Genomic DNA, 13,760 nt, shown 5'->3' with positions numbered 1-13,760 from the left:
CTCCGTCACAACATTCCAAGTCTCATTTTTGTTACCAATACAGTCTCTCAAAGTCTCCACAATCTGAAAAAGTAACAGCTGGATTGGCATTAAATTCTGTTTACACATCCATATTCCCAACAGGAAAACCCTATTGATTAGCCATGACCCATATAACCTTTGCTCTACAACACCATCAGGCCAAACTTTCAATTTTCAATCCTCTGACCCCAAAGACATACTGACACAAAGCTAGAATTCCCTATAGGTCCAGTGTCAGGATAACCTGTCAATTTTCAATAGATCTTAAACTCTTATTCTTTCTTGTTGTTTGCAATTTACTATCATTGACCCAGGACTAATTCAGTTTAATATCTAGTCTGTTGTTTTATTTTTACCTCATGGCTTGTCTGACCTGTCATAGGTTAGTGTTATGTTTATGTTTATCGGTCTGACTGGGAATATAACTTTACACCTTTGTGCTTTTCCTACCACGACAAGTCAAAATGCCTGCTGTGAAAAAGGCCATTAAGATTAATGAAAATTCTTTCAATAAAACGGTACCTACTATAACTCAGTGAATTCTTAATTTATTATCTCTGGCTAGCCCTCTTGCATGGGAAAAAAAAGATTGTGATCTAATTCCCTCTATGGGCTTTTGTTACATCTTTAGGGATGTCATAGTTCCAAAAGCTTTTTGAATGTTGATTGATTTATTGGCAATAAATCAAGTCAGGCAGACAATGCCCGCTTTCACTTTGCCAGTATGTTTCAGTCATTGGACTTGCGATTCCTTCATACACCTAATTGGTCCCCATTAAAAGTATGACATCTGAAAAGTGATTCCCTTTAGAGGAAATGACAAGTTTTCAGGCAGCAATGTCGTTTTATAGTAGAGATGGTTGTCACTGTATTGCTACATCATTGTGACCTTGAATAATCACTTCCACTGTTGATCTCCACACCAAATTGCAATCAAGCAATATTAGCAAAACAATATGAACATGCCTGGTGCAAAGTCCTGTATATAACCTACCTACAGACCTTTCTCACTGCAGACATTTTGACTTGTCAAACACAGGTGTATCTAATAGTATTGCTCATGGCTAATATGGGCTTACTGGTTCATCAGAGTGCTCATGGAGAAAAGCTAACCCTGGTCCCAGTATAGTCATGGAGACCATCAAACAAGGGTACTTAAAACAAAAGGAAAGTGTATGTTTCACAAAACTAACTCTTTACCAGTTGTGGTATGGCAACCCAGCTGGGTCTAAACATTTTAATAATGTAAACCTTGGGTATATGGGGCTTTAATGAGTTATGTTAGAATGTTAGAATAAATAACATTTAGTTGTTCAATACCTTTATTTATTCCTTTGTGGGTTGAGTATTTGTGACAGAAAATATACCAATTAACCTGTTATGCTTCGGGTTGAACTCTATTGTCGGCTTTTCTGGTCTTATTTTACAATGCCAGTTCAGCAAAGGTCCATTTAAAAGGCTTAACTGAAATGAACAAATGAAATTAAATCCTGTTCCTTAGTGAAAGCAAAGGACACAACAAAACTACTGAAAAAAAACATCACTAAGGATTTGAATCCAGTTACACCACCACAGATTTGGTGTCTCATGTCACTAAGCAGTCTTACAATGACTACCACTGAAGGCTTGTGATAGGCAGGTATAAAAATACAAAATGCATAAACTGCCTAGGACAGAGCTGAATGGGTTTTTTTTCATTCTTTGTTTCTTGTTTCAATCTCTTGTCTTTTTCAGCTTTTGGCTGAGTCAGACCTCCCACATTAAAGTGGCTTATTGTCAAAGTAAGAGGGGAGTTATAGTGTGGATAAGAGGGTGGTAGAAGGAAAGATATAAATGGCAAAGGGATTTAGTCAGTATTAGCTTTCTGAAAGAAGCTGGTATTCCTCTCCCCCGTGTTGAAATGACTCTTAAAGAGTGACCCTGCTCCTTCCTGCTTTCCTCCTCTGGGGTTTTGATCCATGAAAACAAAAAATCCTGGAGCTGGAAGCCCTGGCGTCAGAGGGCAGATGGTGATCAACAGCTTGGTAGCATCTTCCTGACCGGCCAATATTTAAGATCTTCTCTTTGCCTAACATTCAATGGGAAAAATATAATCAGAATATTTCTATTTTGATGCTGTTAGGGTTGAGCCATGAGTTAACAGGCAGCAGCTTCTATCCCAGTGGGCATTTGATACATTTCATTTCGAATAACAGCTCATATCAAATTTGATAAGCATGGCGCACTGCCGCCTGAAATGGAGTGCATAATCCTATAAACAGGACACAGACAGAGAATTTCAGTTTTATCAGTGTGTTGTGTCCTTTGCCAAGGTGCTTCCTAGGCCTAAAAATACTTTACACTTGTAATCAAAATCACACCACGTATCGCTTAGTATACCTGAATGCTTATTAGCTTAATACATTTATTTTTTTAAATGTACTTGTGTGGGTTTAGGCATTTACTGTTCGTGTATGAGTGTGTGGGTGTATTAATGATGTACAGTATGTGTGCTTGTGGTTAACGGAACTAAATGTGTATTGTGGGGTTGGCTTGTTCATGTTCTATTACCAGAATTCTTTCAAGTCTTTCACATATTACAATGTTGGATTGACCAACATACTTATATTAGGAAACTGCATATTATTACTACAGCAGCAAAGCAAAACTGTCATAATAAGACTGATTGACAGTTATATTTTGAAAGTTAAAAGTTCGATGTGTTTATTTCATAAATCGCCTTCCTTGGAGCTTATTCTCCCTGAGCTACATAAGAGTTTAAAGGCACAGATGTTCAAATAGTTGTAGATCTCACTGGGATTTATTATCTGTCTGTACTATAGGTGGAAGTATGACATGAGGAAAATGAATTGGCTACTGCATTAATCATGTGGCCTGTCTTTTAGAGAGGCAACTAAAGTCCAAATGAAACAGCATTTCGAGAGCATCTAACTTCTGCATCGTGATGTATTTCCGAGTGAAAAAGGATAGACAGGCGGGACATAATGTTGGGAGGAATTTGATTTGAACAGTGGGCGTGTCATTGTTAGTTAAAGATTGATTGATGGGTGAATGTCATGATATTACTGGTTAAAATTGGTTGATTCAAGCCTATGTTAGCACACATCATATTTTTGTTTTACAAGAAGAAACCGTGATTAGATTTTAATATAAGAATACACAGAAAACTTTTTTTTGGATTATTTTGTGAAATAGGTGCACAATATGAGCAGTGATACGATTTTAAAGGGTTAAAAAGACTTTTTTTAAAATTTCATCTCGACAACAAAATACTACTATTATTTTAGTATATCTATCTATGTATCTATCTATCTATATATATATATATATATTAGATACAAAACCCTGGGGCTAGCTACCTGTACGTACTGGTTGTTTTCTGAATCTGTGTACAAAATATAATGAAGCTGCCATCTTTAGAGTTTGCAACTTAAAAGCAACAGGGGCTCAACAGTAAATTTTCGCCCCAGGGTCTTCAAAAAAGTTAATTCGGCCATGCTAAAGTGAGTTTAACTGTGGCACTGGCCGGAACTGAGGGCTAGGCCTGACAATCTGAAGTCCTGGGTGTCAAGGCAGCCAGCAAGCGGCGCTTCAGTCCCAGCTGAACTCTCGGTGCCGCTATCGCTGAAAATGTCCATAGGATCGAGTTACACTACGCCCCATCTTTAAGCCCCAGTCAGTGCGCCGTTAGCCGCAGGACAACGCAGGATAGGGTAAGATACTGGCCGCCGGGAAAATAAGGCTCCACACTCATGTAAGTGAATATTTTCTGACAAGTTTCGCTCGGAGAAATGTTACTAATGACTTCGGGAAAACACGAAATGACTTCAGCTTTTGCAAGAGTCGCCCTTTTGTTCGCTACAATGTCGCTAATGAGAGGAAAATATTCTGAGACGCCTGCTGTCGCGGCGGTTCACTAAGCATTTAAGCAGGGATTTAAATTGTCCTAAGTGCTTCTTTTCGTGTATAAAGTATTTTCGGCGTGGTTTAAATAGCCACCGTGGGCGTTTGTATACCCCAAAGCAGTGATACTGTCTAACTTCTTTACCGTCTTCTTGTCGGAAGCCTGTTGCTTTCTTGCTCCATGGATGAGATGGGGAAGGAGGAGGAGGAGTTGTTGAGAAAAGCGGATTGTCCCAAGTGTCTTGACGACTATATTCAAAATATTATCAAACCGGGCAGGATACGCGTACGTACTTAGCAGCCAATGCTTGATTAACACAAGCAAACATTTAAATAGTCTCCTCTCTTCTCGACGTAATGCTTATTGTTTTGGAGAAGAGCTGCGCGACAAAATGACAGCCTGTTATTATTGGTCACTTGTGGTCACGGCAAAGCTCACACATGACTTCAGCAGCGAGGCAAATGCCATCTTAAAGCTCCTATCTTGTGTTTTGGATTGAAGTCCAATGAGTAACAGTAGCTGAAATGCTCCTTAGGCCTTCTGTGAATCATTACTCATTACCGAATATGTGCAAGCAGTGAATCACTTCTACTCTTTCTGAAGAATAGGAGCGATATAACTGCAATACATTTGAACGGATATGGTATAATATATCTTTGGAAACAACACCTATAATATTCTGTTACAACTGTTTTATCTATATTACTGTAATAGCACATAAAAAAAACTAAACACCCTCATTAAATAGCCTATACAGACACATAAACTATTACAGCCCAAGGCCATATGAGTATTATAGGAATCTATAACTATACATACATATTTTTCTTACATCAGGAATGAATGAATTACTTTGAAATTGAATATCACAGTAAATATCACAGTAGCACATAAAGATGAAACCTGCTAATTCACAGACAAATAAAACACACAGCTGCCACATTCTGTATTTAGCCGATCAGTCTTCCTGAAAGCTATAAAAATACAATAAAGTCAAAGAAACAAAAGCAATGCTGTGGTGACCCTGTTGCAACATGTACCGTAGCTATTCTAAGAGTCTATATAGGGCTTTTAATTATCTTACAATCTCCTTTAATCGTGTAATGTCTCCCTGAGTCATGTCATGCTTGCAACATAGCCACCTCTAAAAATCAAATATGACATTACCGGATGGGAGTTGACAGCTATTACACTATTAATAACTGCATTAGTCAAATATAAAAGACGTAAGCACCTTGATGTGTTCCCAATGGGTTTTAAAGGCGTGATGTATCAAGGCAACAGGGTTCGTCATGACATTGGCTTTGTTTACACTGGAATTTACTGGAGAAGGGAGTCATTTCTTTCTCTGAAAATTCTTGTTTGATACCATCCCCGGCTGCCTGTTGGAGGCTAACAGGTTTATTTATATATAGACTTATATAGGGCTGCAACTAATGATTCATCATTGATGAATCTGCTGATTATTTTAGTCTTTCAGTCTAGAAAATGTCAGAAAATAGCAAAAAAAAATGATGCTAACAGAAGCCTGCATATGATTATTAATCATCAGAATGTTGTTTCGATAAAATATTTATATTTATCTGATAGAAATAAAATGGATAATGACATTTAATGCAAGCTCCAGACATGTCATGTATAATTTAAGAACTGCTGCCAAAGTCCCTGAATGAAGTCCCCAGGAATGGAAATTACCAGGTGTTAATCCATCAATAAGAGCATTAGTCAAATATAAGGGAACTAACAAGCTACAGTAGATGAGTGCTCAAATGGCCTGCTTGTTAAGACACACTGCACCACTGGGCTGGGACTCACTTACCAGCTTACAGTTCTTCAGCACAATGATTACTCTGTGATGTTATGGCAAAGTATGTGTTGAGAGATAAATACTGCATGGCCCTGACAGAAAGGAAATATCCATTTTCCCTTTTATGTTGACCTTTTCAAAATGAAAATATTTAAGAAATTAGGTTTAGATGAGCCTTTCCTCCACTTACTTTCTGTTCGTCTGGAGTGTGTTGCTAAAGGAGAAAAACAGCTGTGTGAATCTGTGCCGTGATATTTGGTTCTCTGATTGTTAACGCGCATTTTGTTTTGCTTTACAGGCCTTGAAAAATCCAAGAGTGAAATTCCTGTTAATGGGGAGAAAGCACATTAGGCTGGAGTTCTAAAAATGATTGAAACAATGGGTGAGTCATGTTTTTTATTGTTTTAATGGCAGCCAGATACGTCTGACTGAGTCAGTGTTGTTTATTGTGGTTGTAAATACATGTTAAAGCAGTGTAAGTATCTTTTTATCTATCGTGTCTATCAAATGCTCTTTTCGTTCCTACATCTATCCCTAATTATACTAAACTTTAGTGTCTTGTGTTGTCATTAAAGCTGCAAGTAAAGATTATTTTCATTAATGATTGACCTACAGATTATTTTCTCGATTAATTGGCTGTTACAGTTCCCTAGAGCCATTGGCGGTGGCTTCAGATAGCTTGTTTATTTCAGACTAACAGTCCAAAATCCAAAAATTATCAATTTGCTATCACATAGGACAAAGAAAATCCCCACAACTGAGAAGCTGTACTCAGTTTAATCATGATTCAGTCCGACCACAATGAACAGGACAAAACACACCCACTGTGCCCTTTTTTTATTTCTAATCTTTGTTTTTTAAAATGAGCATTGTTTCGCCGAGGGGTTTGGTGTTGTCAGTTGGGTGTCCGTCTTTGCTGGCTCTGTAGCCGTATTTGGCGCCTGTTGTTAGTTTTCTCAACCAATGTAAGAGGCCCTGGATTCAGTTCAAGGCTTTGTGGACTGCCAATGTTGCCATATCTGATAATGTTGCCATATATTTGATTGTTTTGTTTGTCCCCATAGAGATTTATTTGTCCAACTGTCAAGCACGGAGCCAAATTGGTGCTGCTAGTTCCTTTCTTTAAAGCCACAATCTGTGGTCACTCAAGACTCAAGGCTGGCATGTTGTCCATGTACAATTAACCATTATACTGTATGCAGGTTGGGGCACTATACACAAGTCATGGTGTAGCGTGGATTGAGGCTTAAACAACTGATGTTTCACATCACATAAAAACAGTATGCGGAAGCACAGAAGTCAACATTAAATTTGATATTTTTCTGTGGAAACGTAGAACTAAAATGTTGACAAATTTGATCATCCCATCCTTATGCTCTGCTCCCAGACCATCCTATCTCTCTGAGCACACACGCACACACAAATGCATGCCGCACTCTGATGGGACTCCTCATTATGCACACTGAGGCATGGGCAATGAAAACGATACAGTTACCTGCATAGTACCAGTGGCGAGCTTTAAAAGATCTGCTGAGGCTCAAGTGTTATTGGCTTGTTTACAACCTTTGTTCAAACAATAAAGCATCTCTGTGCAAAAAGTGCTTTGGACCTTGTGCACGCCCTATTAGGTGTTAGTCACAGTTGGTGAGCTTCGGAAATTGCTTCATTTTTGTCCAGATGACATTGGGCTGGCCCATCCTGACTAACAAGCCACTCTGGAGTTGCTCGATTGCTGGGCTTATGCAAGGTCCAGCAAGCATACTGTGGAGGGCCTGCTTCTTTTATCTTTCCCTCCTGATACTCATTCTATGTTCCCTTGCAACCCACCATTGACCCTAAAGGCAAAAAAGGAAACATTGCTATTCTGAAAACAAACAGTGCATTGAAAATTGATTTTTTTCCTTCTTCTTCTAGTGCAAAACCTGAAGCTACGTGATTTCGATATAGTAAGGTCTGTTGAGCACCAGTCGGCCTTAGCTAAGCCTACAGGTTGCGATGTGTGGCCTCACTCCATTCTTCTTGTACGCCTCATTTACATGTCATAGTTAAACATAAATAAATAAGTTAAAGGCATATACTAAGTGGTTATGGCCTACTGTATATTTCAAAAAAGTGTATTATTAAAGGTAAAACCAAACATGGGTTAAATGATAAAATAAGGGCATGTCCAAACACCCGTCCCTGCCTCACTATCTCACTGCCCATGCACTGATAATATGTCTTTCCTCATCACCTCTCTCCACCTCTATCTCTCCCATTCCTCCTCTTCCCTGCATCCACTCCTTCACCCCGGCCGGCGCTGTCACTGAAATATGCGACGGCTTGCAGATACACAACGTGCCTTGCAGGCGGTGGAGCGTCTCCAGGCCAAACTGAAGGAAAGGGGGGAGGTGCCCACCGAGGAGAAGCTCAGCCTGCTCAAATCAGTGCTCCAGAGCCCCCTCTTCCACCAGATCCTGGCCTTGCAGAAGTCCGTCCAGCATCTCAAAGACCAGGTGAATTCAGAACTCAAAACAACTTTAAATATGAATTTCCTAACAGTAAAGTGTCGGTTATCGTTGGATACTTTGCAGTGTACGCCTAAGTATCTGTTACATTTCAGTTAAGATAATTATAAAACCATTTCATCTGCTTAAAGATGTTTAGTTTGAATTTACATACAAAGAATGAGCTGTTCAGTATTATAAATATTATGCCTGACTGGGTGGAGAGAGTGATGTTGGCTTCCCAGGATGCAAAAGCACCATGGAAGGTCATTAAGAGGTTACAAGGTTATGGTCATTTATAGTTCTGCATTATTAATTCTGAGCACAGCTTGCCAACAAGCCAGATGGCTGCATTATACTTTGTTAGTACAGAAACAATAAAAACTGAAGTGTATGATTAGAAAGAAGTGCTTATTTTATTTCTGTTATGTAGGATGAGAAGAGGTTGAGGCTGGAGGAGGGGATGCTCTATGCAAACATGCTTATTTTCAGACAAGTGTCTGCTGACTACGTAGACACTACAAACAGTGACATTTTGATGTTGAGTCATTAACTAGCCTTTAGCATTCCTCTTGAGACAAGTGTAATATTCCACCCAAACTGTATACATTGTAGGCTTGGTTTCAGATGTTCAGATGTTCAGTTTCTTTCTAGAATATTTATTTTTCCTGATCAAATAAGCAAAGTGAAAGTATGTTGAAGCAATGTTTTTCAAGAGTTTAACACACAAAAAGCTAATCAGCTTCATCAGGACTGTGTGGGTGTGGTTTGATCAGACTGATGGTTGATTGGTCTGATTGGCAGTGGCCTGTCATCACATTTTGATTCTAGTTTTGCTAAATCCTAACTGGTGCACGGAAGTATGAAACACCTTTTTCTCCCCACTAAACCTCGCCCACTTTAAACCAGTGAGAAGAAACCAAAATCATTTATGTGAAATAACCAAAATGATCTTCTAAAGATGGAGCTTTTATTATATATACTGTATTATCCCATCGCTCATAGTAAGATGCTGATTGAGAAAATAGGTTAGGAAAATAGGTATAAGTTAGCATGGCCATGGTGGCCAGTTTGGATGAATGTAAGTTACAGTGCAGTCTAATTTAAATATGTTTAGGGGAAATAATTTGTGCTTTCATCATCATCTTCCATTAATTTTCAAGTTTTCCACGTGTCTGTGTAATATTTTATTAACTGGTTACAAAATATCCAAATTTATCTATGTTTGTGGTACAGAATTTTCTCTAGTACAGACCAGTGTCTTAGGGATCATGAAGCATGTACTTTAAACAGAATTAAGTGCTATTGTGGAGCAGTCTATTGTAAGGGCTTACATAATAAATAAGGTTAGAATATTTTTCATATTCTATTGAATCATGGCCTCACTCATTCTGGTTTTGGCCTGTGTCAATCCCCCCCCCGCCCCCCCCCTTCAATCCCCATCCTGAACAGTGCTGCTACTGTGCCCAAATTGCTGTCAGGGTTCAGACGAGCCAGATAAAACATGAGTACATGAGCAGAGATAGTTGCTCTAAGTCAAAGTGTTTTTTTCAAGTTGATTCTGCCCATTGAGAATTGAACATTTGAGTGGAAGGAAAGAGCTCTTAAGTCACAGTGGAAAGGGGCCAGGGTAAGCGTTTTGAGAAATAGAGACGAAAATATGTGAGCTATGCAGTGGGAGGCAGGGATGCTAGAGCTTTTTACCCCGTGTGGAATTTAGATTATAAAAGCCCTGCTGGCATTTTTGTGTGCTGGCGATTTAGCTTATTTCAAAAGAGATACATTCCTGTGTGTGTGTGTGCTGATGCATGTGTGTTTGTTTTACTAAGTAAAATTTATCAAGCAACCATTCACTGTAAATTCCCCTCAGATATTAAAAATGGTCCCATTCTATGTTGTAACAATGGTAAAGAGACATATTTCAGGCACTGCAACAAATTTGAGTTTCTGTTATGTTTCCATAGAGCTTCCAAACACAAACTGCACTTGCTTGGCCCCCGTTAAACAGAACCAATTTGGAGAGACGGTGCGTTTTGTGTTTTGTTGTGAGACAAGAGCCAGACACAAACACACACACACACACACTGTCCGTCTTCTGGCCCTGCTAGTTAGGCCTTGCATAGCCCATGTCGCTATGGCGACAAGGCCCTACTCTCCAATGAGAAAGAGGCTGCTGCCGCTGTGTGAAGTGGGGCAGAAACAATTTCTTAAATGTGCAAGAACCAAACTGGAACTTTAATCCTCTTAGCCAGGCCCCAGCTAACAAAGCTCATGCATGAGGACAGCAACTTAGCATCATGCTACGCTAACTTAGCCCGGCCCATAGGGTTTTGTTTGCAGTGTGCGGCACTAATGTGTCCTGTCCAATGGAGTTTTTGTTTCTAAGGACTAATCTGGGACTGTATTTAAAGCGAGCATAATTTACAGTTTCGAAGCTCTGAAAGTTGTACAGTCAACTTCCTGATGCAAATGCACAAGTTCACAAGGACAGCTTTAGCTTGGCAGTGCCATATGCCAAATGGAGTGTTTATGAAATAATTGCTGCATATATGTCTGTCCTATTGAATCCATTTCAGATGGTCATAAACATTAAGCCCTTTGGCTAATGAAATTGGAAAAACACTGTTTTATGTAGTTGTCGCGTTCATATAATTCATCTGTCACACAAGTAAAGTCATTGTGGTAATTAAAACCCAAGCATATTAAGGCCTCCAGATGGCCAGTGATGCTCCCCCCCCCCACCATGATAGAAATATTGTATTTGGAGCCTAGTCATTGTTGGAACATCAGCTAAGAGCCATTATCTCCTGAAGGATTAGGCTGCCATAGATCCAGCTAATCATGGTGGGATAACAAACTATCTGGCATCCCAGTGGTTTAAGACACCCAGACTTGAGGGTTTTTGGTGCCTAAAATTAAACTTGTTAAATGTTTATGTTCACAATAGGAATGAATCATGATCTTTTGCTGTTTGAACTTTTTTAATTGTGTTTGGTTGGATTAATGCCAGTAATTGCTGCTCTGTGCAGGAGCAGAAACTTAAAGCTGTCAGATAGCTCTGTGAACTGGAAACCTAACAGACATCACTTTTATGATGGTTCAGTGTCTTCTCAGTGTCCATCACATGTATTTAAGTGAAAACACATTTGTCAAAGTCAGTTTGATCTGTCAGTAAAACATCTGCATCGTTCACTACATGTCTTTTTGTTCATGACTCCAGGGGAGTGTCCCATCATCACGGGGGAGTGACCTTGGTGATCATATCACAGCTGTCAAGCCCAATGGTGGCCATGTTTCCTACTCAGACATCTCAGCTGCTACACACACCAATGGCAAGACATCATCTGAAGAATTTGATCATATTATTCACGCCATGGCACAGGTATAACCGACCAAAAAGCAGAAGCAGTCTTTCTGCTGTTTGTATACTGCTTTTGATTTGAATGTCAATCTGATAACGTAGGCAGATATAGTGGCATTCTGCTGTTTCTGAAGTCTGTTGTTGAGCTCCCAGTAGGTTTATTACAATGACTTTGAATGTTTTGCTCATTTTAACACACACAACTCATCTGAAAACAGGTGAAAACACCTTCAGCGTTAAACAGGTAGAATAGATGTTTCTTAACGAAAACCAAATATCCAAAGACAGTCAAAGATGAGAACTACAGACTGCACACAGTGCTCTTTTCTCTTGAGGCACTTCAAATAGACTTCTAAAAGCTGCCTGTAGCTTTGATGCTATAGTGAATCAGCACGGGGCCAAAGAGTATGTGTGTATGATGCAGGGGCGCTACGTGACGCATGTGGAGCTGCAGAAGCCGGTGTCGGGAGGTCTGGGCTTCAGCGTGGTGGGCCTGAAGAGTGAGAACCGCGGAGAGCTTGGCATCTTTATTCAAGAAATTCAACCGGGAAGTGTGGCTCACTGGTATGTAAGAATCAACTTGCCATCATTCAGAGATCCATGAGAACACAGACTTTAAGGCTGATTAAAATCTTATTGAAGTCAGCGTCCCAGAATTTATTTTTAACATTTTGGCCAATCAGAATCAGGGAATTAGAGAAGTCTATTTTACAGATTCTCTGGGGATGTGAAAGAAATTGAAGGCATCTTACAAATTGACCATTTTACAGGAAATACCAGAGTGAAGATTTTACAACTTGTTTTTCAAATATTTGTTTCTTCAAACCAAGCCCAAATGTAGAGGAAACTATACTTTTCATGCCTTTTAAACCTATTTTTAACTAATCTTTATCGAAATAAGAACATAAATTAAAATATGGGGTTTTAAGCTACACATTGCAGTTTGAAATTTGACTAAATCTAGCCAAAATTAGAAGTACAAATGACAAAGTTACAGTGTCACTGCAACAGACAATGAGATTTAGTTCAAATCTTAGAGGCTCTGGCAGCATTTACTATACTTTGCTGCTATCTGAATGACAATCTATGCTTTTTATATTACAGTGATGGGAAGCTCAAAGAAGCAGACCAGATTTTGGCCATTAATGGCCAGGCCCTGGACCAGACAGTGACCCACCAGCAGGCTATAGGCATCCTCCAGAGTGCTTCGGAGAGGGTGCAGCTCACAGTGGCTAGAGGGCCAATACCTCAGCTGGCCAGTCCCATGGTGTCCCGCACACCTTCTGCTGCCAGTACACTGTCGGCCAACTCTAGCGCGGTATAAATACATCCACACACACTAATGTCGTTGTGAATCAAAATAACGCAACCCGACTTAGCAATAGACTTGTCTTCACACTAGCCTTTTTGTTTCCTCTCATTTACTTTACCTAGTGGCAGCATGTGGAGACCATTGAGCTGGTCAATGATGGCACTGGCCTTGGATTTGGTATTGTGGGAGGAAAGACCACTGGTGTAATTGTCAAAACTATCCTTCCTGGAGGCATAGCGGATCAGGTGATTGCATGGATACATCTATACTTTCTTTGGAAATTGGCTTTTGGAGTGTTTAGCATTGTTTATAGAGATTTATACAGTGAATACTATAAAAATGGATGATGTGTGGGTATTTTTTGACTCCTCCAATGTGTTTAAAAAGCTGACTGTCAGTAGAGTATAATGAGAATGAGTTAATTGCAAGAAACTGCAGAATTAACTGTCACTCTATCTTGTGTTATCCATTTTTTTGCTTGTCACAGTGTCATTATGAATTTGATTTCCACTGAAGCCGCCCATACTAAGACAGAAAACATAATTTTTCTACCTCAGGATGGCCGCCTACGCAGTGGGGACCACATCCTGAGAATCGGAGACACTGACCTCTACGGCATGGGCAGTGAGCAGGTGGCGCAGGTCCTCAGGCAGTGTGGCAACAGGGTGAAGCTGGTGGTTACCAGGGGTCCTGTAGATGAGAATCCCTCTGTCTCTGCTGTCATGCCAGTGGTACTCCCAACTGTCGATGAACAACAGGTGAAAGGGATAGGTTTACTGTAAACTAAAAATATGACAGGAAATCATTATGACAGTAAGGCAGTATGTCACATTCAAATTGATATCACCATTTGACATATGTCCATAGTA

The 13,760-nt window shown here is 39.7% G+C and overlaps 2 protein-coding genes across 13 annotated transcripts in view; one reads left to right on the top strand and one right to left on the bottom strand.

Annotated features, from left to right (window-relative positions):
* The window catches only part of LOC121888982 (adhesion G protein-coupled receptor L3-like), a 244,565-nt gene that overhangs the window by 228,291 nt on the left and 2,514 nt on the right, over positions 1-13,760 (bottom strand). For 2 of the 3 annotated variants that reach the window (XM_042400642.1, XM_042400643.1), the window contains exon 2: positions 13,500-13,632. The gene's annotated coding sequence lies outside the window, so the exon portion shown is untranslated. Of the gene's footprint in view, positions 1-4,069; positions 4,375-13,499; positions 13,633-13,760 lie in introns of those variants that run through there. The other variant, XM_042400644.1, reaches the window with a different exon arrangement.
* The window catches only part of LOC121888980 (multiple PDZ domain protein), a 47,614-nt gene continuing 37,368 nt past the window's right edge, over positions 3,515-13,760 (top strand). For 5 of the 10 annotated variants that reach the window (XM_042400638.1, XM_042400640.1, XM_042400637.1 and 2 more), the window contains exons 1-8: positions 3,517-3,775; positions 6,031-6,114; positions 8,061-8,227; positions 11,439-11,600; positions 12,004-12,143; positions 12,684-12,897; positions 13,014-13,136; positions 13,449-13,649. In XM_042400638.1, coding sequence (XP_042256572.1) covers positions 6,099-6,114; positions 8,061-8,227; positions 11,439-11,600; positions 12,004-12,143; positions 12,684-12,897; positions 13,014-13,136; positions 13,449-13,649 — 1,023 coding nt within the window. In that variant the 5' untranslated portion in view covers positions 3,517-3,775; positions 6,031-6,098. Of the gene's footprint in view, positions 3,776-6,030; positions 6,115-8,060; positions 8,228-11,438; positions 11,601-12,003; positions 12,144-12,683; positions 12,898-13,013; positions 13,137-13,448; positions 13,650-13,760 lie in introns of all 10 variants that reach the window. The other 5 variants (XM_042400634.1, XM_042400631.1, XM_042400632.1 and 2 more) reach the window with 4 other exon arrangements.

The sequence above is a fragment of the Thunnus maccoyii genome, chromosome 22 (genome assembly GCF_910596095.1).
Source record: "Thunnus maccoyii chromosome 22, fThuMac1.1, whole genome shotgun sequence".
NCBI lineage: Eukaryota > Metazoa > Chordata > Actinopteri > Scombriformes > Scombridae > Thunnus > Thunnus maccoyii.
Note: the sequence above shows the minus strand (reverse complement) of the source record. Positions and strands in the feature narration are given on the sequence as shown.